Below are 27470 nucleotides of genomic sequence, written 5' to 3'. Positions count from 1 at the left end.
CAGATAACTAACTAAGATATCCCTTCCTGTGATATGACTATCCATCATTTCCTGTGATTTGACTATTTACATAAGCATGTTTAATTAGCAAGCACACTATCACATCATCCCACATTCCTTGAATAGAAGAAATAATCAATATAGTTTAACATGAACAAGTAAGCCATATGGAGCATAACAACTGACAATAATGACACTGTTTAACATGAAACATTGAACACAAGAACATTTAGAACACTACTTTGAAGCATTGCTTATGCTTCATAGTCTTAGATATGTGCCGATTTGACCAGATCTTGTAACCATTACAGGTAGATGCAATTTTGAACACAGTCTGTTCCTTCACTGAGGATTGTGTTCAGGCTGACCATGCATACTTGTCATGATGTTTGGCATGTTATTCATTGTCTTAGTCTGAAATATGTACATTCTTGTGGAGACAATGTTGGTTGTGCATGACAAACCAGAGTTTCCAGAGGCCAGATCGATTCCTTTGCTGTACCAACCATTTGCTGTTGCCACCTCACACAAATGTAATTCTTTGCAATCCTTGGACACCTCAGCTGCAGTCCAAGTCTGCTCTTACATGTGTGTATGGCTAAAGTATAGTGGTGGCAACATCATGAGCATTTTTCATCTTACGCTGCCTCTGCGCCCATGGTTTATGATCTTGGACAATTTGGTAAGATAATTCAGGAATGTAATTCTCACCAGTCTAAGCTGGTGACAGAAATCTGAAGCAGAATGGCGTTGCACTGCAATCATGCAACTTTGATATCTTGCCTGGTTTCTGAAACTTTTTGGATCAAGGATTTGACTGTTCTGATCATACATTGTCATCCCATTTGAGCAAGGATATCAGGGCAACAATGTGATGTCATTGATGGACCATTCTTGATCAGTTTTGCATCGTATTATGGACCATTGTCAGATATCACTACTAGAGGCATCGAAAAGACTAAAGATAGCACTAACAATACTGGTAACTGCTGCACTCCACGTGCCTCAAAGCTGCTACATGATAGTCACATGCAAGTCGTCTTTTTTGCCCACTGTGAACCAATCTTGGTTCATGGTGATGATTGTATATCATGCAGTTGAAGAAGTTCTCTGTTGGCTAAGCTAATGTCCCTGACATGCATAAGATCTCACCATTTGGCCAATATCCTTGCCAATGCCAGACCAGAACACAGATTGACAAACAAGTTGTCTCATCTTTATTTTTTCAAGAACACCACCATTGATTGCTGGCAACACAGAGCTTCTGGATACTGGCTACAATGAACAGGAACACAGTGGTTATGTAATGGCACTCGAGGCATCATTAGAAACAAAATATATTTATTAAATAAAGGAAACTAGGTACACGTGTATTAGAACATAGAACATAGAAAGCCACAGCACAAACAGGCCCTTCGGCCCACAAGTTGCGCCGATCATATCCCTACCTCTAGGCCTATCTATAGCCCTCAATCCCATTAAATCCCATGTACTCATCCAGAAGTCTCTTAAAAGACCCCAACGAGTTTGCCTCCACCACCACCGACGTCAGCCGATTCCACTCACCCACCACCCTCTGAGTGAAAAACTTACCCCTGACATCTCCTCTGTACCTACCCCCCAGTACCTTAAACCTGTGTCCTCTCGTAGCAACCATTTCAGCCCTTGGAAATAGCTCTGAGAGTCTACCCTATCCAGACCTCTCAACATCTTGTAAACCTCTATCAGGTCACCTCTCATCCTTCGTCTCTCCAGGGAGAAGAGACCAAGCTCCCTCAACCTATCCTCATAAGGCATGCCCCCCAATCCAGGCAACATCCTTGTAAATCTCCTCTGCACCCTTTCAATGGCTTCAACATCTTTCCTGTAATGAGGTGACCAGAACTGCGCGCAGTACTCCAAGTGGGGTCTAACCAGGGTCCTATAAAGCTGCAGCATTATCTCCCGACTCCTAAACTCAATCCCTCGATTAATGAAGGCTAGTACTCCGTACGCCTTCTTGACCGCATCCTCCACCTGCGAGGCCGATTTAAGAGTCCTATGGACCCGGACCCCAAGGTCCTTCTGATCCTCTACACTGCTAAGAATGGTACCCTTCATATTATACTGCTGCTTCATCCCATTGGATCTGCCAAAATGGATCACTACACACTTATCCGGGTTGAAGTCCATCTGCCACTTCTCCGCCCAGTCTTGCATTCTATCTATGTCTCGCTGCAACTTCTGACATCCCTCCAAACTATCCACAACACCACCTACCTGGGTGTCGTCAGCAAACTTACCAACCCATCCCTCCACTTCCTCATCCAGGTCATTTATGAAAATGACAAACAGCAAGGGTCCCAGAACAGATCCCTGGGGCACTCCACTGGTCACTGACCTCCATGCAGAGAAAGACCCCTCCACAGCCACTCTCTGCCTTCTGCAGGCAAGCCAGTTCTGGATCCACAAGGCAACAGCCCCTTGGATCCCATGCCCTCTCACTTTCTCAAGAAGTCTTGCATGGGGGACCTTATCGAACGCCTTGCTGAAGTCCATATAGACCACATCCACCTGCCCCACAAAAGAGTGATCACCCCAGAGGGGTTCCCACTGGTCCCTCAAGTCAAGTGCCCCTCTTCTGATGTGCTGTCTTAAAAGGAGGCAAGACACCACGATCAATACGGCGGTCACATCACTTCTTCTGCATCTTCAGCATTATTTTTAAAAAAGGTATCCCGGTTGATTCTGTGGTATGCATCTGTTTTAACTGCTGTGGTCCTTATACTGGGTCAGCTCAGAGATGTTGACCATGTTAAATTGGTTGCATACTGCCAGGTCTGCTATTGCTGATCCTAATGCATCAACCATGTAGACCGTACCCAAATATTCCAGGACTAGACAAGAGTGTTGGCACTTACACCTGCGTCAATCTTCACGATCAAAACAATGCCTGCTAAGCTTGTTGGGGCAGACAATCTAGCAAAAACTTCTGTTCTTAACAGACTTATGACTATGTGGCCAAATTCCCATCCAACTCGATTTTCAAGTTTGCTGATGACACCACCGTAGTAGGTCAGATCTCAAACAATGACAAGAAAGAGCACAGGAAAGAGATAGAGAATCTGGTGAATTGGTTCGACGACAATAATTTCTCCTTCAATGTCAACAAAACGAAGGAGATAGTCATCAACTTCAGGAAGCGTAGTGGAGGATCTGTCCCTGTCTACATCAATGGGGACGAAATAGAAGTGGTCAAGAGTTTCAAGTTTTTTTAGGTGTCCAGATCACCAACAACCTGTCCTGGTCCCTCCATGTGGATGCTATAGTTAAGAAAGCTCACCAACGCCTCTACTTTCTCAGAAGACTAAGGTAATTTGGCATGTCCGCTAGGACTCTCACCAACTTTTACAGAAGCACCATAGAAAGCATTCTTTCTGGTTGTATCACAGCTTGGTACGGCTCCTGCTCTGTTTAAGACCACAAGAAACTACAAAGGGTCGTGAACGAAGCCCAGTCCATCACTCCAACCAGCCTCCCACCCATTGACAATGTCTACACAACCTGTTGCCTCAGAAAAGCAACCAGCATAATTAAAAGACCCCACGCACCCCGGGCATTCTCCCCTCCACCTTCTTCCGTCGGGAAAAAGATACAAAAGTCTGAGGACACATACTAACTGACACCAGAACAGCTTCTTCCCTGCTGCCATCAGCCTTTTAAATGGACCTACCTCATATTAAGTTGATCTTTCTCTACACCCTAGCTAAGACTGTAACAGTACATTCTGCACTCTCTCCTTTCCTTCTCTATGTATAGTATGCTCTTTCTGTATAACGCGCAAGAAACAATACTTTTCACTGTATACTAATACATGTGACAATAATAAATCAAAAAGATTAATTGACTGTTCCGCTAAGGTTATGTGAAATAATTGTTCCTCCGTAGCATCTTCATTTCGATCTACCTCCTCCATTTTGGACAGGCATTCCCCCATTTCATGGGCCCGATTTTACCATTTTGATTCTAAGTGCTGAATCTGGGCGCAATTCAAATCCAACTTGTAAAACTGTTCTCAGGCACCCCCATATGCATTTAGCCTGGAAAAAAAAAATAAAAATCGCAAGTCTGAATCACGCTGTGGGTGGGGCTTATCGCGACTGAAACACTGCTGCTCCGATTGGAGCCTTCAACTGCGCATGCGCAGTGAGAAAAAAATTTGAAAAATGCACCCATCACGTCACTCCCAGACCACAAAAAGCGGATAAAACAGCCCGGGAGCGAAACACTGGAGCAATGGCCCCCACAGATATCACCTCAACCCCACAACATAAATCACCCATCCCCCCTGCTACCCAGACCGATTACGACCCTCTTCTCCCTTTACCCCCCACCGATCACCCACAGAATGGCAGCAGACCCCCCTGCTCCCTCACCGCCCCCCCTCCCCGGCCGCCCACAGCGTGGCAGCAGACCTCCTCACCCCCCCCAACCCGAGATCCATCTGCATCCCCCCCAATGGTAAAAGGGGAAATGCTGGTAAAGTTCGGCAGGCAGCCAATTAATTCAATTTAAATACATGCAAATGCATTTAAATCGCCGTTGCACCCGTTTTAGGTCGCGGCCATTTTCAGGCCTTGGTAAAGTTGGCATCTGCGCGGACGCAGATCGCGTTAATGGCCTCACGCCCAAGTTTTCGCGCAATGGCAAAATCGGGCCCCATTATTGGTCTGTGCTTTTAGCAATACCTGGCGGGCCTTTGCCTCCCCCTGCCTCTAAGCAGCATATTTCTGTGATTTGAATGCTACCCACATGCTTGGTGCTGAACACTCTGCAAAGCTGGCCATGTGACCCATGAGCACTCAGGTTTTAAACATGTTGACATATGCCAGGCATCTTTGTAGTTTATGGGAGGGGCCACAATTATCACACACCTTGTTCTGCCTGGGTGCCTTGGATATTGTACCTACTAACGTTACAGATTCCAAAACTTGCAAACATTGTCTCTCTATGACAATTGCCTCATATCTGCATCTACCCTCTATATATGTTCTCCACACTGTGTCCTTTCAGCTTTTTAAAGAAGGCCCTTCTGAAATCCTTCTGCTCCGGTTAACAAAGTCATCCAGGCATTTGCTGACTTTCTGCCTGTACTGCTTGAATTCCAGGTGGTATACCCTGAAATTCACTTAATCTTAAAACTGACTTTCCATTGTTGCCAATAGCTTTGCTGGATGATTCTGCTCATTTTCAGTCAGAGAGATCCGCAGTGCAACCGAAGAGGAAAGAGTCGAATTGGACTCCTCCGGAAGGCCGCTGCCCTCAACTTGACATGTATGCCCAAGCCATCAGGAGGTGCGTCAACACCAAATTCATCAGCCGCACTCACAAGACAGCACTGAACATCACCCAAGCACAACGCAACGCCATCCACGCTCTCAAGACCAACCGCAACATTGTCATCAAACCAGCAGACAAAGGAGGGGCCATCATCATACTGAACAGAACGGATTTCTGCAAAGAAGTGTACCGACAACTGGACAATGAGGAACACTACAGACAGTTACCCACAGATCCGACCAAAGAACACACCCATCAACTCAACACTCTGATCAAGACCTTTGATCCGGACCTTCAAAGCACTCTCCGTGCTCTCATCCCCACATTGGAGATCTCTACTGCCTCCCAAAGATACACAAGGCAAACACACCCGGCCGTCCCATCGTATCGGGCAATGGGACCCTGTGCAAGAACCTCTCCGGCTATGTCAAGGGCATCTTGAAACCCATTGTACAAAGAACCCCCAGCTTTTGTCGCGACACTACGGACTTCCTACAGAAACTCAACGCACATGGAGCAGTTGAACCAGGAACACTCCTCGTCACAATGGATGTCTCGGCACTCTACACCAGCATCCCCCACGATGATGGCATTGCTGCAACGGCCTCAGTACTCAACGCCGTCAACTGCCAGTTTCCAGATGCAATTTTACAACTCATCCGCTTCATCCTGGACCACAATGTCTTCACCTTCAACAACCAGTTCTTCATCCAGACACACGGAACAGCCATGGGGACCAAATTCGTACCTCAATATGCCAACATCTTCATGCACAGGTTCGAACAAGACTTCTTCACCGCACAGGACCTTCAACCGATGCTATACACTAGATACATCGATGACATTTTCTTCCTTTGGAGTCATGGTGAGCAATCACTGAAACAACTATATGATGACATCAACAAGTTCCATCCCACCATCAGACTCACCATGGACTACTCTCCGGAATCGGTTGCATTCTTGGACACACGCGTCTCCATTAAGGACAGTCACCTCAGCACCTCACCTGTACCGCAAGCCCACGGATAACCTCACGATGCTCCACTTCTCCAGCTTCCACCCTAAACACGTTAAAGAAGCCATCCCCTATGGACAAGCCCTCCGCATACACAGGATCTGCTCGGATGAGGAGGATTGCAACAGACACCTCCAGACGATGAAAGATGCCCTCATAAGAACAGGATATGGCGCTCGACTCATCGATCAACAGTTCCGACGCGCCACAGCGAAAAACCGCACCGACCTCCTCAGAAGACAAACACGGGACACGGTGGACAGAGTACCCTTCGTCGTCCAGTACTTCCCCGGAGCGGAGAAGCTACGGCATCTCCTCCGGAGCCTTCAACATGTCATTGATGAAGACGAACATCTCACCAAGGCCATCTCCACACCCCCACTTCTTGCCTTCAAACAACCACGCAACCTCAAACAGACCATTGTCCGCAGCAAACTACCCAGCCTTCAGGAGAACAGTGACCACGACACCACACAACCTTGTCACAGCAACCTCTGCAAGACGTGCCAGATCATCGACACGGATGCCATCATCTCACGTGAGAACACCATCTACCAGGTACACGGTACCTACTCTTGCAACTCGGCCAACGTTGTCTACCTGATACGCTGCAGGAAAGGATGTCCCGAGGCATGGTACATTGGGGAAACCATGCAGACGCTACGACAACGGATGAATGAACACCGCTCGACAATCACCAGGCAAGACTGTTCTCTTCCTGTGGGGGAGCACTTCAGCAGTCACGGGCATTCAGCCTCTGATCTTCAGGTAAGCGTTCTCCAAGGCGGCCTTCACGACACACGACAGCGCAGAGTCGCTGAGCAGAAACTGATAGCCAAGTTCCGCACACATGAGGACGGCCTAAACCGGGATGTTGGATTTATGTCACATTATCAGTAACCCCCACAGCTTGCCTCCTGGACTTGCGGGCTGTCCTGTCTGGAGACAATACACATCTCTTTAACCTGTGCTTAATGCTCCCTCCACCCACATTGTCTATATCTTTAAGATCTGGTTGGCTGTAGGGATTCGCGTTCTAATCAGTATTCTGCAACTTGATTTTGTGTCTGTGCCCTGTTTGAGAGCACATTTCCACTCCACCTGACGAAGGAGCAGCGCTCCGAAAGCTTATGGTATTTGCTACCAAATAAACCTATTGGACTTTAACCTGGTGTTGTTAAAACTCTTACCATTTTCAGACAGGCCAGAGCATTAATTCTGCACAAATCTTTGTTTCAAACGGCAATTCTAACTTTTACAGTTTGTTTCTTCATATCCACAATCTCGTGGTCTTGGAAGCATAGTTCAAAGTTCAGTGTCAACAGTCTGAACTCTCCTGGGACATTGGATGCTTTCCAGTCCATCTCTGGAAATCTTGGTGTCTTTGCCTCAGCCTCAGCCTTCCGTTCGTTTCTCCCAACTGCTACTTTAGGAATTGCAGCAAACTGCAATGACTTCAGGGCTGAGGAGCCATGCCCTGAGCTGTGCTGATGCAGACCGGGTTTCTGGCTTACAGGCAGGAGGGCCCCTGGTATTGGAGTTGGCAAATGCAATGGTGGGAAGAAATGCACGCCAAAGCACAAAGCTGAGCTGAATGCTGTAGCTGAAGGGCAGGCACAGAGGTTGAATATAGATCTTTAATGGAGATTTCTTACTGCTGATATATATATATGCTGTTCACTGTGCAGACTAACTAAGGTGGCTGCTGCATCATATGACATTTCATTACTTCCTGCGATGACAACTATTTACATAATCATACTTAAACGAGTGTACTTGCTAATATGCCAAATATACTATTACAATTTCCTCTACCTCAGCTCAGCCGAAATCCTCCATGTCTTTGTTACCTCGAGATTTGATCATTCCAATGCACTGCTGGCCAGCTTCCCACATTCTAACCAAGGTCATCTAAAACTCTGCTGCTTGCATCCTAACACCCAATTCTGCATTGAATTCTGGTTAACTAACACCACAATTTTAAAATTTTTATTTACAAATCTCTCCTTGGTCTTTCCCCTCTCTACCTCTGTAATCCCCTTCTCCTGCAAAACCCTCCAAGACATCTGCACAACATTCACATTCTACTCTCTATAAACTTGAACTTATCTGAAGCTCTGCTGCACACGTCCTTACATTCACCAAGTTATGGTCACCCATCACCCCAGTGCTAGCTGATCTACATTGGTTCCTGGTCAAGCAAAACCTGGCTTTTAAAATTCTCATCCCGGATTTCAAACCCCTCCAAGGTATCACGTTCCTCGACTCTAGAATCTCCTCCAGCCCCACAACCTTCCGTGAAATCTGCACTCCACTTTCTAACCATGTCGAACATCCCCAATTTTAATTGCTCCAGCATTGGTGACTGTGCCAACAGTTGTCAAAGCCCCAAGTTCTGGAACTCTTCCTCTTTGCTCCTCTCCTTTAAGATGCTTTTTGACCATGCGTGAGGTTCCTTGCAACATTTTGCAATGTTAAAGGCTTCATACAAGTACAAATTGCTGTTATAGAAAATACAATAGACACTAAAACATGGCCCAATTCCTGAAAGGTAAAGGCCACCATTGTCTCATTCCTGAGATTTTTAACACCATCACCAATCATGACACAGAGAATTACACAAAAGTAACATGCATACTGGGTGGTCATAGTCCATACTGGAATGCAAATAAGGACAAAAAAAAAAATCACGTTCCAAATTATTGGCAAGTAGTGAATAGCAAGATTTGTAAGCACATCTAGTTTTGGTCACCAAGACACAAGAGCAACTTTCAGTTCGCAGAGACAGTTGAGAACAAAGGTACGAAACTGGTCTCTGAGGAGAGCAATGAAGTGTATGAAGAAATTGAGGGGGCTCAAAACAAAAGAAAAAGAAACCCATGCACACATCTTCAAATAACTTTGCAAGCTAATGTCATAACAAGTAGGATGGTCTTAGCTAGGCAAGCAGCAAGCAAAGTTTAAGTGCCAAACCCTGCACAATTTCCCCTGATTAATCAAGCCCTTCATTTTGCTGTGAATAACAAATTCATAATTCATGTTTTAGAACATAAAACTTTTTAATTCTTAAACAAAATTAATTGTAGAACATAAGGCATCTGATAAGCAACATTCTTGGAGTTAATTACAGGTAAAAGCTAACTTATATTTATCTTACAATTTCAGAGGTAGAAGTGTTAAACTTGAATAATGACTGAGCCATTTTTAGGCTTGTAATGGAGACATTAAATTTGCCCCAAGGGCAATTATGTTTGTAGTTCTCTGATCAAAATAAGGTAAACCCAAGTCATCAACAAGAGAATTCCTTAACAGGGCCAGCAATTATGGGAAGAAGTCATAAAACTCCATGAAATATATAAATTATTCAAACAGGTTATAGAATCAAAGTTGTTTCGAAGCTGAACTAATTCATCTTTATTTTTGTTTGAGCCCATCCCAAACCATGTTATAACGTCATGGTGATGGGATGTGGGTACAGAAGGTTCTTTTGTTTCAGTCAAGTTACTTGCTGATACAAAAACAGAAAATGCTAGAAAATCTCAGTCTGACAGCGAAGGGTCACCTCGACTCAAAACATTGGCTCTATTCTCTCTTCACAGATGCTGTCAGACCTACTGATATTTTCCAGCATTTTCTGTTTTTGTTTCAGATTCTAGCATCCGCAGTATTTTGCTTTTAAGTTACTTACTGGTGCCTACTAAAGAAGCAAGCAGCCAGCAATTAGGTTTGGGAATCAGATGCAGTTTTGCCATTGTGTAAAATGCATCTCACCAGATGGAAAGAGCCAACAAGAAAAGATAGTCAGTTAGAACTTTACGAAGTGCATTGTTATCACATGGAATCCAGGTGAGGCTTTATATCTGGTCCTCACCTGGGGTTGTGGCAGAAAAAAGTCAGCTTGAATAATTAGCTTGAAAAGAGCTGTCCAGAAGTTGTAGGAGCAGACAGAGAAAAATAATCTATGCATGTTCAGAACTAGGAGGTGTGGAGTCCACAGTCAAGGTATTTGAAGAAAGCTGGAGGATTGCTTAGCCAAAAGCTAATGGAAGGATCCCCATATAATTTGTAACTCAAGGAATAGCTGGAATGCTAAAGAGAATTAAAGTAAATGCCAGAAGGTTTTGGCATACCTTTTGGAGTGGTACCAGGAAAAGTGAATGAACCTTCAAGATTTCATAAGATAAGCGAATTCTTAGGGAGGAAGTAAAAAAAAAATAGAAAAGTTAGTGTTCTCATTTTGTTTAATTTCTAGAAATGCACACGATAAAGTTTGTTTTGTTTAAAAACAAACATGGAATCTTGTGGTACTGTCCTATTGGTTAATTACTGGGTGTTCAGATTTCTTCTTCAAAATGTTTAAAGTCTGTAACAGGATGTGGGGACCTACATTTCCACCAATCTGCAGCCAGGTCCTCTGGACTTAGATCAGCAAGGTACATTACAAGAAGAATGTGTGCCCTTCATAAAAAATAAACCAAACTTTATAAAGTTTCTTCGTAACTTGGCTTGGAAAAGCTTAAACCTGGTCATTGAGGTCAAATACACAGTGGACATTAAGGAAAGATGAAAAGTGTTTTACAAATGCAATTATGTGTGTCGGCAAGATATTGGTGTTGGATGAAGGAAAAGTATTAGCCAGGGAGAACTCCCTATTGTTCAAAATAGAGTCTTGGATCTCTAGTCTACCTGAGAGGGCAAATGGGGACTCAGTTCCTGGAATTGTACCTGAACTCTAAATCTACTAGGGCAAACTGCAACCTGTACCCCAGTACTACTGTACACTAAAATGACAGACTTGTCAATATTATGGCAGGAGTACGAGGAACATCAGAAAAGGAAATCAGCTAGTATGCCCCTAGAGCCTGTCTTGCAGCCAATGGGATTGTGACTGATCTGTGAACTAACTCCATTCACCTGCCCTTGTTCCTTTCAGAAACAAAAAACTAGCACCAATTGACAATTAACCAACTGCTCAATTGTTGTTTGAAGAGGAAAATTACAAACCGTTATCATCCTCTCATGTCAAGGTCCTGTCTAACTTTATTCCTGAAATGTTTAGTTTTAATTATTAGGCTGTGACTTGATGCACCTACTAGCTGAAATAGTTTCCCTCTACCTATTCTATCTGCTCCCCAATCATCATTTAACCTTCCAAATTCCATGGTATACAATCCTAGTTTCTGTAATTTCTTTTGCTATTTAACCTTTTGGAGTCCAGAGATCTGATAAATCTATGCTGCATTCTCTCCAAAACCAATACACCTTTCCTAAGGAGTGGTGAACCTTCCTCAGGAGAGGTGTGGTCTGAACAGAGTTCTTGTACAGTGTAGCATAACTTCTACCCCCCGACCGCATCCCACTCCTCCTCTAGATATGAAGGTCAGCACTCCCATTAGCTTGTTTGATTATTTTCTGTATCCATTCATGACATTTTAATGATCCATGAACTTAGACAACCTAAAATATAAATATAAAATATAAAGTGCAGAAAATATTCAGCAGGTCTGGCAGCATCCAGGGAGAAAGAAACAGAGTTGATGTTTTGAGTCAAATATGATTCTTCTTCTTCAGAACTCACTTTGAACCTCCATTGTTTCTCATTTTTTGCGGTTTAGAAAGCATCTTGTTCTTTTTTTTTAGGTCATAAGTGGATGACCTTACATATGCCTGCACCAAAATTCATTTTCCATTTTTTTCACTAATTTTTCCATTAGTATCTCTGTAATTTTAAGGTTCCATCTACATTGCTTATAATGCCATTGACAAAATTGAATGTGTCTTGCTCTCCCATCATAAGCCGTTAAAAAATTCAGTGAATATTTGAGGCCCCAACATGGATCCTTGCAGAATGCCATTAGTTACACCCTTTCAATTCAAGCATCTGCCCATTATCCCTACTTTTTATCTTCTACCACTTAACTAACCAGGTCAACAATTCCATTAGCTTCAAACTTTAGATAACAGTCCTTATAAAGACTATCAAATGCCTTCTGGAAATCCATATAATTAACATCCAGAAACATTCCCCTATCCCCACCTCTTCACAACAGTCATATTCCTCAGGCATGACCTTTACAAAAAAAGTATGCAGATTCTCTCTGATCAAATACTTAAGATGTTCAGTAAGTCCATCCCTAATCATAGCCTTTGATAATTTCCTAACAAGAGATTCATTGGTTTATAATTCTCTGGTTTCCTTTTCTCATCCTTCCTAAATAGTGACATGCACAATTTCTGAATGCAAAAAAGCAGTTCCCTAATCAAGATACTTTTGGAAGGGCAACTGTTATGTTCACACCCATTTACTTTAAAACCATGAGATGAAAACCATCTGTTTCTGGAGATTGGTCACTCTTTGTGGCTCTAAGTCTTTTTCAGCATTTATTTTGTTTACATTAATTTTGCTGAGTCACAGTCTTGGTTTCAATATTAGTTTCTTCAAAATGTCTGCCATGTTATCATCTTCTTCTGCTATTCATATTGGCATTAAGTAATTGTTCACTATGTCTGCTAATTTTTTATTTTCAATATCACCATTATCAGTTTAAGGGACTGCCATTACTAGTGAGCACCCTCTTTTTTAAAAAACTTTATTTTCATAATTCCTTTTTTGTACTTCTGTCTATTTTGCCACCCTTTGCTGTTCTTTCCCTTGCCATGATCTAGAATATTTTTGGATTTTTGTATAGTTTTGAGTTGTCTCTTATCTCTTAATTGTTCACCATGGCTGGCTTTTTCTTTTAAAACAAGTTGAACTCTGGGCCTTTAGCAGTATATAAACGGGTCCTGTATAACATTAAAATTATTTTCTGAACATGTCCCACAGACCTCCTGTCATTTTATCCATTAACAGTTGCCTAAAAGCCTCTGACTCTCTGCATTGAAGTCAGCCTTACGTAAATCTGGAACCTTAATAGCTGTTTTGCATTTCTCTCTTCTGGACACCCTAACCTTCACCATCAACATAGCAGATTGCTATTGACCAGAAACTGAACTGGATAGCCATACAAAAAATGGTGGCTAAAAGAGCAGGTCAGAGGCTGGGAATTCTGCAGGTGTAATGCACCTCCTGACTCCCATAGCCTGTCCACCATCTACAAGCGTAATGGAATATTCCCCACTTGCCTGAAGGAGCACAGCTCTAACACTCAAGAAGCTTGACACCATTCAAGATAAAGTAACCTGCTGGACTGGCAACTCATTCACCATCTTAAAAGTTCACTCCCTCCACCATCAGCACACCATGGCTGCAGTGTGTACCATCTATAAGATGCACTGCAGCAATTCAATGATCCATCGATTGCACCTTACAAACTAGAACAAGAGAAGATAGGACATGGGAACTCCACCTGCAAGTTCCCCTCCAAGCCACACAGCATTCCAACTTATGTAGTCATTCCTTTGCTGTTGCTGGGTCAAAATTCTGGAACACTCTCCCCAATAACACTGCAAATGTACTTACACCACATGGAATGCAGTGGTTCAAGTAGGCAACTTGCGCCCATCTTCAAGGATAATTAAAGATAGATAATAAATACTAGTCTTGCCAGCTAGCATGGGATGAAATCACTATGGAACAAATTTTAAAAATTATGATCACTATTAAGACAAATGTTCATGTATAGTTAAGCTGGTAACAAAATCTGACTCATTAAAGTTATAAAGGGCTGTGCCCTTGTTAGTTTTAGACATTGTTGCAGAAACCTTAATTTGAGGCATTCAAGAAATGCGTGAATCTGTTTATCCCAATCTATATAAAAGTTAAAATCCCTTATTAAAAACATTCCACCTTTGCTCCATATTTGAATATTCTTTGTATTTACATATCTATTACTTCACAGCTGCTCCAAAGCGGCTTATACATAACTACCATTATGGTCTTAAAGAGCTTTTCTTCCCCTAAATTGTCCATCGCCTAATATATTCTTGTATATCTTCTTTTAATCAGTGTTGTTTTCATCTTTCATCACTAAAGCTGCTTCTCCCCTCTACCATTTTCTCTATCTTCTAACCTCGCACATTGACCCACCATCTGATAGTCATGTCTCGGTAATGGTCACCGCACCCTGCCCTCTGAGTTTAATTTGTCCCTTATACTCAGTGCATGTGTAAAATAAGGTTATTTGGGCTACACACACGTATCCTGTCCTTCTGCTCTAATGTTTTACTGACACATTCCTTATTTCTCTCTCCTTTTCATCTTCCCTTTACATGTGATGCCTATTTTTGATTACTCTAATCTCTTTCCTTCCATTTGTTTTAAAACTATTACTGTACATACCTTTCCACCTGAGCCTTTCCCCAACTTAGTAGTTTGAAGTCCTTATGATCACCCTAATTATCATTTCTGCTCAGACCCGGGCATCAATGTGGTTCAGGTGGAGCCCATCCCAACAGTAGTTTCTTCCTATATATCAGTGCTGATGCCAGGGTCTACGAATTCAAAACTACTTTTCCTTTTATTCTAAACAAAAAAAAGCACCACGTTAAAAGTAACACCTATTTGGAAATGTGGAAGCAACTTATAAAAATGTCTCTTGAAATCATTAATATTCTGACAAAAGAAATCAAAAAACTGGTACACACATCTGTGCACTGAATTGTTGAATTAAAATAGGGGCTTGGTTATTTTATGTATATTTTATTTACAATTACCATGCACAGCAAGATAAACTGGCAACATGGATGCACAAGAAAATGAATACACTGGTGCACATTTTAAAGCGTTTAATTCAAACTCATTTAAATAAAGAACAGATTTATGCATTCACTCAGAATTTTAATTTTTGGGGCACTGATATTCCAGTAGTATTCTTGGTTCATTCCCACAGCCGCATTAACTAAATAGCAAAGCCTGTGCTCGGATTGGCCCTGCAGCATCCCAAGAGAAACATGCAGTCGTTGCTGTCTTCCTCAGAGTTTCAGGAACAATGACATCATCCTTTTAGAGCCTCGCTTGAGAGGAGCTGATGTGGAAGGACCCCAAGGACAATCTGAATGCAGACGATTCAAACCCACCCTCCACCCCCTTTCTAAAGATCTTTCTATTGTTTACAAGACTGTCTAGATTTCACTGATGCACAACATCCAAAATGCCAAATACTTAATGACTTTAAATCATAATACAATGCCTACGCATAGGAAGAACAAACGGTGCAACTACTTCACTCGATTTATAAATTGTTCATCTTCAAAAACATACCAAAAAATTTAAACCACTACCATATTATCATATACACATTACAGTATATAAGCACAATGTTTCTAAACAGACTGCTGAGGCCTACAGTAGCATTTTTCATAATAAAGAGTTTATTCAGAAAATAGCATATCTCCACACTGCTGTAAATACTTATTTATAAACAAGTAGTGTTAGAAATTTAAAGAACATTTTCATTCAGCTAACCGATTGAAGGCATTCACTGTGAATGGCCTCCTCCTGTACTGTTACCAGTCTATCATTATATGTTCTCGGTACAGAGAGGGCTCATGCACAGAAGATGTGACTTTTGCAAGTGTGAGAAACATATATCTGCAAAACTTAAAAGTCAAGAAAATTTGGTGTACTTGACAAACTTTAAAATATAGTAAAGATTATGTAACGCATAATTAATACTCAAATTAAAAGTGTTAAACTCCACACAAGATAATAATCCCAAAATTAGAGAAAGCGACTATTTTTGTACCATTTTCATATGCCAAAACGTAATACATTAGGGGCAGAATTAATGCATTTCCAATAGCTAGACTTTAATACACCAAACAGGACTTTGTTCAAAACGCAAGCCGTATATGACCTATTTATGATCAAAAGAGGAACCTGTTAACCACATAAATGTCGTGTTCGAATCTATGCAACATCATATGCAAACATTAAGATATTGAATTAATGCAATCTATATATGATGCTATGTGCCAATTAAACTGTCTTTGTTTACAGTTGCATCATCAGTTAACGACTATATAGTCTTAGAAACAGTTGCATCCTTTTAAATCTACAACTACATATTAATTACGTTACTCGCTAATAAATACTTGCACTAATAAAATTGCTTAACTACAGGCCTCAAAATATCAAACCAAGTGATACTGTAAAATAAAGACTGGACAAAGCGAACTCCATTTGCAAGGATTGTGAACTGTCAAAAAGCAGCTCTATATCATCACTTCCTGCAACAGTTGATGGTAATAACGCTACCTTTACCTGCATCCAAAGAGCTACGGAATCATTCAAATTCTTCTGTTCGCTCTTATTCCGAAATGCTTCCCCTGAAATGCTAGTGGCCATATATTTAATGCGCCAGCAGCTGAGAAGTTTGAAATTTCCGCTTCCCCTCGGCTCCAATCACAATGGTGAGGGAGAGAGAAAGATTGTGAAAACATATATATATATATATATAAAAACGAGAGACGCTCACCCGAGAGCTCGTCCGGTTCCAAGCCGGTCTCGATATCCAGACCAGAGATGACAAAGTAATCGGCGAAGCGGCAGCCGGCGGTGGTGGTGGTGTTGGCGGTCATGGTGACCCTTTGACAACGACGGGCAGGCGACCACCACTGGCTCTGGATCCCCAGCTGGAGTTCGCTCGAGCTCCCTGTCGCCCCAGCTCGCGCCGCCCCTTCAGCCTGGGCTCGCGCCAGCGCGCGACGCTTCCATCGCAGCTTGAGCTGGAACCGTTAAAACAGCGGTGCACTGCATGCTGGGCCATGCATCCACAACCACCCATTTAAAGGGGCAACGAGTCCCCTGCCTCACAACTGAGGCAATACCACCCTCATCCTGCAAACACTTGCCATCCCTTACCTCAACTCTGTACCATCATTCAAATCGGTATTTATTTCCCTATTTGCGGCAATATAACGCAAATTTATACCCATTTGATTTCCCAGTTGATTGTAAATTGGCAAAAATTATCATTATTTTCATCCGCCAGCAGATCGTGGCATAATTGCATTGCAGATCTCAGAGAGAGAAAAAACAACACCCTTTTATTGAAAGAAGAATTTAAGCACACTTCTCGGCTGTTTTTCGTCCATTTCTGGTTCAATGCAAACTACATTTTTTTTAAATGTTGATTTTTGTTGCTTTGATTTCTCGCCCTTTGAATACCAAAAAAACGGATTGGGTATTACGGTTTTAGTGATGTTGATCTGCGCATTACTCATCATCGACCAATCTGTGCCTCAGTAAGTATCAGTGAAAAGACTTAAGTTCTTATTAAGAACTATTTTTATTTAACACTTTTGATATTGCTGATTTATGTGGACTGAACAAATTAATTCGCCATTGGTAGACTTGCTATTGGTAATATTTAAATGCTAGCCGAGACACTAGAAAAAAATAAATGCTCTTGGAATCAATTTAAGTGCAGGATGCAGGAATTAAAATTAGGGGGAGGAATGAGTCCGTGTGATTAAACATTATTCGCAACATAGAAGTAAGGTTATGCTGCCCAATTAGTCCATGTCGACATTTACCCGTCAGGCATGATAATCACATTTATTCACCTTGTTTTATCCCTTCAACCTTCATTTATCCATCTATCCAATCTAATCTTAAACGTTCGCATAGTATTTTGTCTCAACTACTAATTTTGGAAGTGAGTGCCATGGTCTCACAAGTCTAAAGAATTTTCTCCTGCCTTCTGATCTAAATGTCCTGCATTTAATCTTGCATCCATGGCCCTCATAACACCTCAACTACTGGTTTCTATCTACCTCATCCCATTGTTCCATAATTTTAAACACTTCTGTCATATCCATTGAACCCCAACATGCAGAAAGAGGCTATTTGGCCCGTCAAGTGTGCACCGACTCTTTGAAAGAGCATCTTACCTGTGCCCAACCTATGCCCCATTCCTGTAGCCCTGTGCATTTATCATGGTTAATCCACCTAACCTACACACCTTTGGAACGTGATAGGAAACCGGAGCACACGGATAACGTGCAAATTACACTCAAACAGTCACCAAGGCCAGAATCAAACCCAGTTCCCTAGTGCTGTGAGGCAGCAGTGCTAACAATTGTGCCACCATGCTGCCCTATCGCCCCATAATCTGTGTTGTTCTAGTGAAAAATGATCCATTTCAGAGCAACAATATCAATGACCAATTATCTTACCAAGTGAACACCATAGAATATTAAAACTGATTGCATTAAAATATTAAGAAGAATTAGGAATATATAACTGCAAACCTGTAGTCAACTATTCCCTGTTTCTCTCCCACCAAATGCAATTCCATGTTATCTTTGAATCTCTTCTTTTTGCTTGCTCATTTGACCAATCTATATTAGATTGTCACTTCATTATCCTCCACTTGATTATTCTCTTGATTAATTTCCATTTTGCCCTTGTTCTTCCAGATCCATCTGGACAAATGTTTGCTAGTAACTGCACTCATAGCATGAGTTAATGGGTACAACTAAGAGAAGGCCATAGATAAATCCCCTTTACATTATAAAATCTGTGTCATCCTAATAGGAATAGAACAGTTTAAACTTAGTGACTGGGATGGGCGCTACCTCCGAGACTCTTTTCATACCTGTGAGATGGAGATGCCAGCGTTGGATTGTGGTGGGCACAGTAAGAAGTCTCACAATACCAGATTAAAGTCCAACAGGTTATCTGGAATCACGAGCTTTCGGAGCACTGCTCCTTCACTCACCTGATGAAGGAGCAGCACTCCAAAAGCTCTTGATTCCAAATAACCTTAGGGACTTTAACCTGCTGCTTTTCAAACCTGATCTTGTGTGTTACAGGAGGAACAATTAAAACAAGATATTCCAGGCACAATAAATAGTCTAATAGATATCTTAACAGACTAGCAACCCAAATGTTGTAAGTTCAAACCCCACCATGCCAAGCAAAAACATTTAATTTATTTTATAGGCTAGAACCAGTAAATATGACCATGAAAGCTGTAATTTAAAACCCAATTGGATCCTTCAGCAAAAGGAATTTGGCAGTCCCACCTGGTCTAGTAGACATGTGACTCCAGTCCAGATCCATCTAGATTGGCTCAACATTTTTCAGCTAGAGAATAGCTGCCTTAGTGAAGTCCTGTTTAAATATCCTGAGGGTTTTCCAGGGAGGCCTATGGACCACCAAAGGAGCCAAGGCGACCTTACATGTTGACCAGGAAACAATTCCGTGATTTTGCAAGGCCTGCCCAGTACCATTTGCCTTATGGAAAAAGTTGAAACTGAAATCTGGAAACAGGAATATAAAGAGGTCATTAAACCAGTCCAATTTGCAGAATGGGCAGCACCGTTCGTGCCAATTTTGAAGCCAGATGTATCAGTTTGCCTTGGCAAGGATTTCCAGTAAATTGTTTCTCGCATCTCAATACATGCCCAATCCCCCGGATGCTAAGCTGGCAGGAGGACTCTCATTTTCGAAACATGATATCAGTTATGCTATTCCACAATTCATACTCATAAACACCTTTACCAGTACACTATATTGCCATTTTGGGGTATCATCAGCCTACGCAATTTTCCAGTGAATGATGGAGAACATCTTGCAAGGTCTAGCTCAGGTAACTATTTATCTGGATGACATCCTCAAATAGGAAAAATGAATAAGGGACACCTAGAGAACCTTGAGGAAGTTGTAAGTCAATTTTTCCAAGGCTCCATTACACCAACTACTAAAAAAGGATCAGCCTTGGGAGTGGACTTCCAGTCTACCCTTGGCTTTCAGTAAAGTAAAGCAATGGTTTTCCTCGTCAAACACTACAATCCAAGGAAAGAACTACTACTGACCTGCAATGCATCCCTGTATGGAATTGGGGTGGCATTGGCTCACAGGTGGCCAAATTGAGATGAACACCTAATTGCGTACACTTCCAGGACCTTGGCTATCACAGAATGCAAATACGCCCATATTGAAAAAAAAGGATTGACGGTGATATTTGGGGTTCCACCAGTACCTGTATGAGTGAAAACTCGTCATTATCATGGACCATAAACACTGCTAGGACTGCTAAAGGAGAACAAGGTGATGCTGCTGATAGCATCGGCCCAAATACAGCAGTGGGCTGTATTACTGGCCACCTACAATTATAAATTGGAACACCATCCAGGAGGCCGAGTAGCCAAAGCAGATGCCTTGAGTCAGCTATCATTAGCAGACACCCCACCGGTGGTATCCCCAATGGAAGAGATGGTGATAACAATTAACTTTTTGTTTGTGGAAGACATTTCTGTATTGACTGTTTAAAGTGAAATTTACTTTTTGATTTGAAGTATCATTTGCCTGTTCATTCATGTTTAAACTATCAGAGTTTTGAAATTTGCAATGACCTAGCCTCAAAAGTGTTTTGGAAGACAGAGTCCCAAAGAGTTTTCTACTATACTTGTATTACTAGAAGTGATTCCACATTACAGATATTGCCTCAGGCTCCAGGTGCTGTGAACACTTTGGATTCCAAGACATCAAAACAACACAGAAGCAAGTGTGCAAGATCAAACTTGCACATGAATAGTTTTTAAGTTATAGCTTGCCTCCAGATCTTTACCAGCGGCTAGAGAAGATCTATATAATTTACCAAGTGAAAAACTGCATTGGCCACAGAGAATGGAATCTTCTGATATTTTATTTTCAGGAGTCGGAAACATTTCTGAGTTCAGATCCCATATGGCTCTTCAAGGTGCACTTCAATACAATCTTCAGATGCTGGTCACCTCTGCATCTGCCATCCAGTTTGGAAGGGTGGGCGGACAGGCTCCTGATGCTAAAGGTCCAATCAGAGAACCCACAATTAGGGATGGCTGGCAGTCCCACAGGGTACTGCTCATGCAGGAAGAAGAGCCAGGGAGTACCTCAAGATGGACAAACATAACAAATAGGGGAGTAGTTTAAGGTAATTAATATCAGTAGGGGAAAAGCACGAGCAGGTCTAATGGGATTAAAATTCGACAAATCCCCTGGACGTAATGGACACCTAAAAGAGGTGGCTGCAGAGATATTGGATGCATTGGTCGTGACCTTTCAAAATTCCCTAGTTTCTAGAATGGACCCAGTGAATTGGAAGGAAGCAAATATAACAACACAATTCAAGATAGGAAGAAGAGAGAAAATGGGTCTGTAATAACTCAATGCGACTCAATGTGGCAAACAATTTTTTTTATTCATTCGTGGGACATGGGCGTTGGTGGCTGGGCCATCATTTATTGCCCATCCTTAGTTGCCTTGGAATGAAGTTGAGAGTCAATCACATTGCTGTGGGCCTGGAGTCACATGTAGGCCAGATCAAATAAGGATAACAGATTTCCTTCCCTAAAGGACATTAGTGCACTAGATGGGTTTTTCCAAGAATCCACAATGGTTTCATGGTAATCAGTAGATTTTTAATTCCAGATTTTAATTTAATTCGAATTCCACCATCTGCCATGGCAGAATTTGAACCCGAATGCCCAGAACATTAGTTGAGTTTCTGGATTAATAGTCTAGTGATTATACCACTAGGCCATTGCCTCCCCGTGAATTAACTAAAGGGTTTATTGATAAGAAGAACTATATATACCAACAGCACAACTATACAAATCTACTCCTAACAATGCCCTGACTCCAACTGAAGCCCTCCGCAGGGGTTGGGGTGCGTTATCGACCCTAATAATCACATTTTAATTTGATATTTTCAAGTTTCCTTTGTACTTTGATTTTTGTTCGGGCTGTTCCCCCTCCTTTTGGGGAGCTGCCCCTTTTACTTTGTCCTGACTTAATTTGAGTTTGTTTATTTGGTTTGACCTTAAAAGAGGCCAACTGAAGCCCTCCAGCCCAGCAAATGCTCACCCTCGCTCCTGATTGGCCAAGGTTCACATGCTCACGCTCTATTAGCTCTGGACTAGTCATGTGGCCTGCGAAGGATTGTCCCTTAAAGGAACCATGCTACCACACTCCTCTCTCCTCACCCACCCACCACCCCCCTACCCCACCCAAAACTTCTTGGACTCCCTATGATAAAACAAAAAGAAATAGTTATCACATAGGCAGAGAAACAACATCACAAAAGGGACAACAGCAGAAAAGAATTCATAAGAGACTTCCAGACCCTTGTGGAATGCTGCAACTCTGTAAGGTGTTCTTCTGCAGTCACCACAAATGAAACTGGCCCTATCTTCTCCACAACTCTCCCTGGCCCCCAGGCAGGTCAACCATCAAAATTCCATGCCAACACAAGGTTGTCCACATTAAACAACCAGTCAATTTTCTGAGAATCATGATACTCTTTCGGAGAGGTTTGCCTAGCCGTCACTCTCCCCAACAAACTTGGGAACAAGTCCAAGCAGGTATGCAGGCACCAACCCCATTAGCAACTCTCTGGGCATGACCCCAATAATGGCATATGGTGTGGTGTTATCAGACAGCAAAAAACTTTCCAATCGCAATGGCAATAGCCTACGAGCCTGCTTCTTCATGGAAGCCTTGAACATCTACACGGCCCACTCCATCAATGCATTTGAGGCAGAATGGTAGGGATCTGACCTAACATGACAAATGCCATTAGGCTTAACAAAGTCTGAAATTCATCTGCTGTGAATGCCGTTCCATTGTCCGATACCAACCCGGGAAGACCATGGATTTGTAAAGATCTGTCTCAGTTTCTCAATAGTAGATATAGCTGTGGTGGATCTCATGAGCTGAAAGTCCAGCCACTTGGAATGGGCATCTACTAAGATCAGGAACATGTGCCCCAAAATAGGTTTGGCAAAATCGACATGAAGGCATGACCACGGTCAGCCCAGCCATTCCCAATGGTGCATATGTGCTGGTGGAGGTAACACTTGCTGAGTCTGACAATTTAGACATTGCCCAACCATTTGTTCAATGTCTTTGTCAATGCTAGTCCACCAGACATAACTTCTGGCCAATGCTTTCATTCTGTTCTGGCCAGGATGAGCATCATATAACACTTGGAGCAGGAGCTGTCACCCTGGGGTTGGTATGATGACATGGGTCCCCCACCATAGCACTTCATCTTTGCAGGTTATCTTATCCCTGCATTGTACATACGGCTTTGTTTGCTCTGCCTTGTTGAAGTTTGATTTTGATTTGATTTATTATTGTCACCTGTATACAGTGAAAAGTATTGTTTCTTAAATGCCACACTGACAAAGCATATCATTCATAGGGTACATCGAGGAGAAGAAAAGGAGAGGATGCAGAATATAGTGTTATAGTCATAGCTAGGGTGTAGAGAAAGATCAGTTTAATATAAGGTAGGTCCATTCAAAAGTCTGATGGCAGCAAGGAAGAAGCTGTTCTTAAGTTGGTTGGTACATGATCTCAGACCTTTGTATCTTTTTCCAGATGGAAGAAGTTGGAAGAGAGTATGTCCGGGGTGTGTGGGGTCCTTCATTATGCTGGCTGCTTTTTGGAGGTCACCTGTCAGGACCATTTTCTTGACCTTTGCTAATAACAGGTCCCTATCTGTATTAATGAATGTGAGCTGCTGAAACAGGCAGGGTGTCCAAAAAATGCAGAGCCAATACTATTGCCTGTGGAACAGGTGATGACAGCATGGCCTGTGGTAGGGGATGGTGGCCCAATGGATCCACATTTGAAATCTGTGTTCTCGGCCTATGCTAGAATGTATAACTGTGTGCTGCTAGCAACAAATCCCGTGGCCGCGATTCTACCACTTCGCCCTGCCCATCAATGGCGGGGTGAGCCAGTAATGTCACCTGAGAACCGAGAAATCAGGTTCGCGCCCGATTTCTCAGCTTTCGCAATCTTATTGGCACCAGATTTCTGGTGCTTTCAGCCTCCCGCCCACTTCCGGCGGGAGGTTCTCTCCACCAAGGAAAAGACCAGGTCACCATGAACGGGCAACAGTTGTGATGGCTAGACGGTAGAACTGGAGGCCTTTCAGGCCCCCAGGGGAGGTCAAGGGCAAACGGGTGTTCCCCTTGGGCACCCAGCCTGGCAGTGCCAACCTGGCACTCTGGCAGTGCCAGCCTGGCAACCTGCCCAATGGGCAGTGCCAGTGGGTGGGGCCTGAGGGCAGGGCCTATGGGGCCGGACCTGAAGGATGTGGGATATACAGGGGTGGGGGTCTGAAGGGGGTGGGGCCAGGCTGGATGGGGTCTATGGGGTAGAGCCTGAAGGGGGCTGTGGCCTGAAGAAGTGGGGTCTATGGGGGGGGGGGGGCGGGGGGGGGCCTGATGTGGCATGGCCAGGTAGGGTGGGGCCAGGCCAGGGTGGGGACTACAGGGGGCAGGGCCTACAGGGGCAGCCTGATCGGGTAGGGAGGGGGCCCACTGCCACTCTGCATGCAATCGGTGAGGGGGAGCATTGCCACTCTGCACATGACCGGTGGGGGTGGGGAAGGGGGAATGGTTGCCAGTCTGCACGTGATTGGTGGGCATGAGGGGAGGGGCGCGATTGTTCTGGGCAACGGGGGGCTGGGGGTGTCAGAGAGATCATTCTGGGCAGCAGTGGGAGGGGCGCTCGCTGTCAGCGCAGGACCCCGGGATAGCTGGGCGGGGGCCTAGAAATAAAATATATAGGCCGGCTGCAGCAGCAGAGCTGACAGAACTTTCACATGTGTCAGCTCTCTGCTGGTGGCTATTACGCATGTGCAACCAAAGGTGTGCATTAGCGCAATGGCTCCCTCTGCTGCTGCAGCAGCCTTGCTGCCAAGTTAACCGCTGCCCGCTCCATCTAATGGGTAGAAATGGTTTCGCCCAGTTTTTTACTACCGAAGTCCATACAATTCAGAGTAAAGACTTCCCAAAAAACGGATCTGAAACTCTCCCATGTACACACTGGCGAGACACTTTTTCTCATAAAATTCTGCCCCATGTCTGTATCCTAGCCAAGGCAATAGGTGGCACTGGCTTATGGTCTGACACCATGGTGAAATGCCAACCGTAGATATATTGGTGGAATATTTTCACCAAGTGCATAATTGCTGGGCTTTCTTTGTTGATTTGTGAGTGCTATTTCTCAGCATCTGACAATGTCCTTGAAGCAAATACAATCAGCCTCTCTGCCCCATCTGCCATTCTATGGAATGGAACTGCTCCAACTCCGTATGGTGAGGCGTTGTAAGTAACTACTAAAGATTTGCTTGAGTCAAAGTGCACAAGCAATGTTGACAAGTGCAAGTCTTGTTTGACTTTTACAAAAGCTTCTTTTTGCATGTCTCCCCACTTCCAACGCTGATGCTTTTTTAAAGGCTTGTGAGGGGGCCAGAATTGTAAATATGTTCGGCAGAAACCTCTATAGTAATTGACCATTCCAAGCAAAGCCTTTAATTCTGTCACATTCCTCAGCTCACACTCCTTTAATAGATTTCACCTTATCTTCAACAGGATTCAACCCCTTTCCACTGATCTTGAACCCAAGGTATGAAACTTCTTCAGCTTGGAGACCACATTTCCCCTGTTTCAACCATTTGCCGGCTTCTTTAAACCTCTTAAGGCCTCTTCCAGGTTTGCAGCATGTTTCTCAGGCAACGCACCTGTAATTAGGACATCGTCCAAGCATATCACTACTCTCAGGCTTCCCTGTAATGGGCTCTCCATTGTGCATTTCAAAAATGGAAATGCTGCTGAGACACCATAAGGCAGTCAGGAGCACTGGTATAACCCCTTTTGGGTATTTATTGTAACTAACTTTCTGGTGTCCTCTTCTAGTTCTAAGCAAGACCCAAGCACGACTTGGGTCTCGCTTAGTGTATTTGAGGGTCCCTGCTAACTTAGCATAGAGGTCCTCTATGCTAGGAATGGGGTAATGATCCAGCTGAGTTCCTCTGTTCACTATCAGTTTATGTTCCCTGCAGATTCTCACAGTACAGTCCAGTTTCAGGATGGGGGCAATGGGCACAGCCCATTCTGAAAATTCTGAAAACTGTACAGGCTTGATGATGGCCAAGAATTCCAGCCTCTTTCAGTTCAACCTCCACTTTCTGATGCAATGTGTATGGTACAGAGCGAGCTTGGAAAAACCTAGGTATTGCCTCAGGGTTCAAGTAAATTTTAGCTTTAACACCTTTTATTTACATCTGAATTTTAGCTTTAACACCTTTTTTAGCTTTAACACCTTTTTTAGCTTTAACACCTTTTTTACATCTGAAGCAGCTAGTCCAAAGATGTGCAGGTTAGGTTGATTGGCCATGCTAAAATTGCCCCTTAGTGTCCTGAGATGCGTATGTTAGAGGGATTAGTGGGTAAAATATGTAGGGATATGGGGGTAGGGCCTGGGTGGGATTGTGGTCGGTGCAGACTCGATGGGCTGAATAGCCTCCTTCTGCACTGTAGGGTTTCTATGACTTGACCAAGTTCCCTTTGGAACACATACTGATATTTACACAGGAGTTTCTGGAATCATCCATCCTGGACGTTAAATATTTCCAGCTAGTTCAGTTTTATTTCTTTAAACCAGTCCCACCCCTTGAGATTTGGCCCATGCCCTTTAATCACCATGATGGTTAGCTGAGCAGGCTGGCTCCTGTACGATACCAGCACAGTGGTTGGTATTGATACCCAATACAATGAATGTTTCTCCAGTAGAAATATGTTGCCAAGCTAGCCTCAGAATGGCTAAGGCTTAAGGACTGTAGTCCCCTCTGGAGATGCTTGAATGTCTTTTCCCCGATGACAGTGGCTGCCATGCCAGTGTCAACCTCCATCTTCAGGGAGGTGGCCATTTACCATCAGAACAATCTCCATAGGTGGCATCTTGCTCAGTTGGACTTGATTGAATGTGTAAGCCTCAGATTCCTCCTTTGGTTCCTCTACCAGCTTATTTACAAGGGTTTTAACTAATCATTTCCTTTTTTGGAGTATTCTGTGCAGCCTGCTATGCTCTACACCTAACTTGCAGGTGACCTTTCTTTTTACATCTGAAGCAGATAAAATTTTTGCACTGGCATGTCTCTTGGGGGTGTTCTCGCCCACACCTTAAACGTGTCTCAAACCCTGGTCTGAACAACTCTTCTCAGGCTCCACACCGCCCTCACTTGGGCTATTTCTAGCAGCAGCTGGTTCCCACCACAACTGGTTCACCTCATTCTGCACACCTTGCAGCTCACACACACCTTACTCAGCGCATTCAGTCACTTGAGCCATCTCTAATGCTTTCTCCAGGGAAATTTTGGCTTCAGCAAGGCACTTCTTTTGGGGAACT

The 27470-nt window shown here is 43.3% G+C and overlaps 1 protein-coding gene across 4 annotated transcripts in view; it reads right to left on the bottom strand.

Annotated features, from left to right (window-relative positions):
- The window catches only part of dennd5a (DENN/MADD domain containing 5A), a 263959-nt gene extending 246962 nt beyond the window's left edge, over positions 1-16997 (bottom strand). For all 4 annotated transcript variants that reach the window (XM_078220715.1, XM_078220711.1, XM_078220712.1 and 1 more), the window contains exon 1: positions 16753-16997. In XM_078220715.1, coding sequence (XP_078076841.1) covers positions 16753-16855 — 103 coding nt within the window. In that variant the 5' untranslated portion in view covers positions 16856-16997. The remainder of the gene's footprint in view (positions 1-16752) is intronic.
- Positions 16998-27470: the final 10473 nt, after the last annotated feature.

Source organism: Mustelus asterias, chromosome 9 (assembly GCF_964213995.1).
Source record: "Mustelus asterias chromosome 9, sMusAst1.hap1.1, whole genome shotgun sequence".
NCBI classification, from domain to species: domain Eukaryota; kingdom Metazoa; phylum Chordata; class Chondrichthyes; order Carcharhiniformes; family Triakidae; genus Mustelus; species Mustelus asterias.
This window is presented reverse-complemented; position numbering and strand designations above follow the sequence as displayed.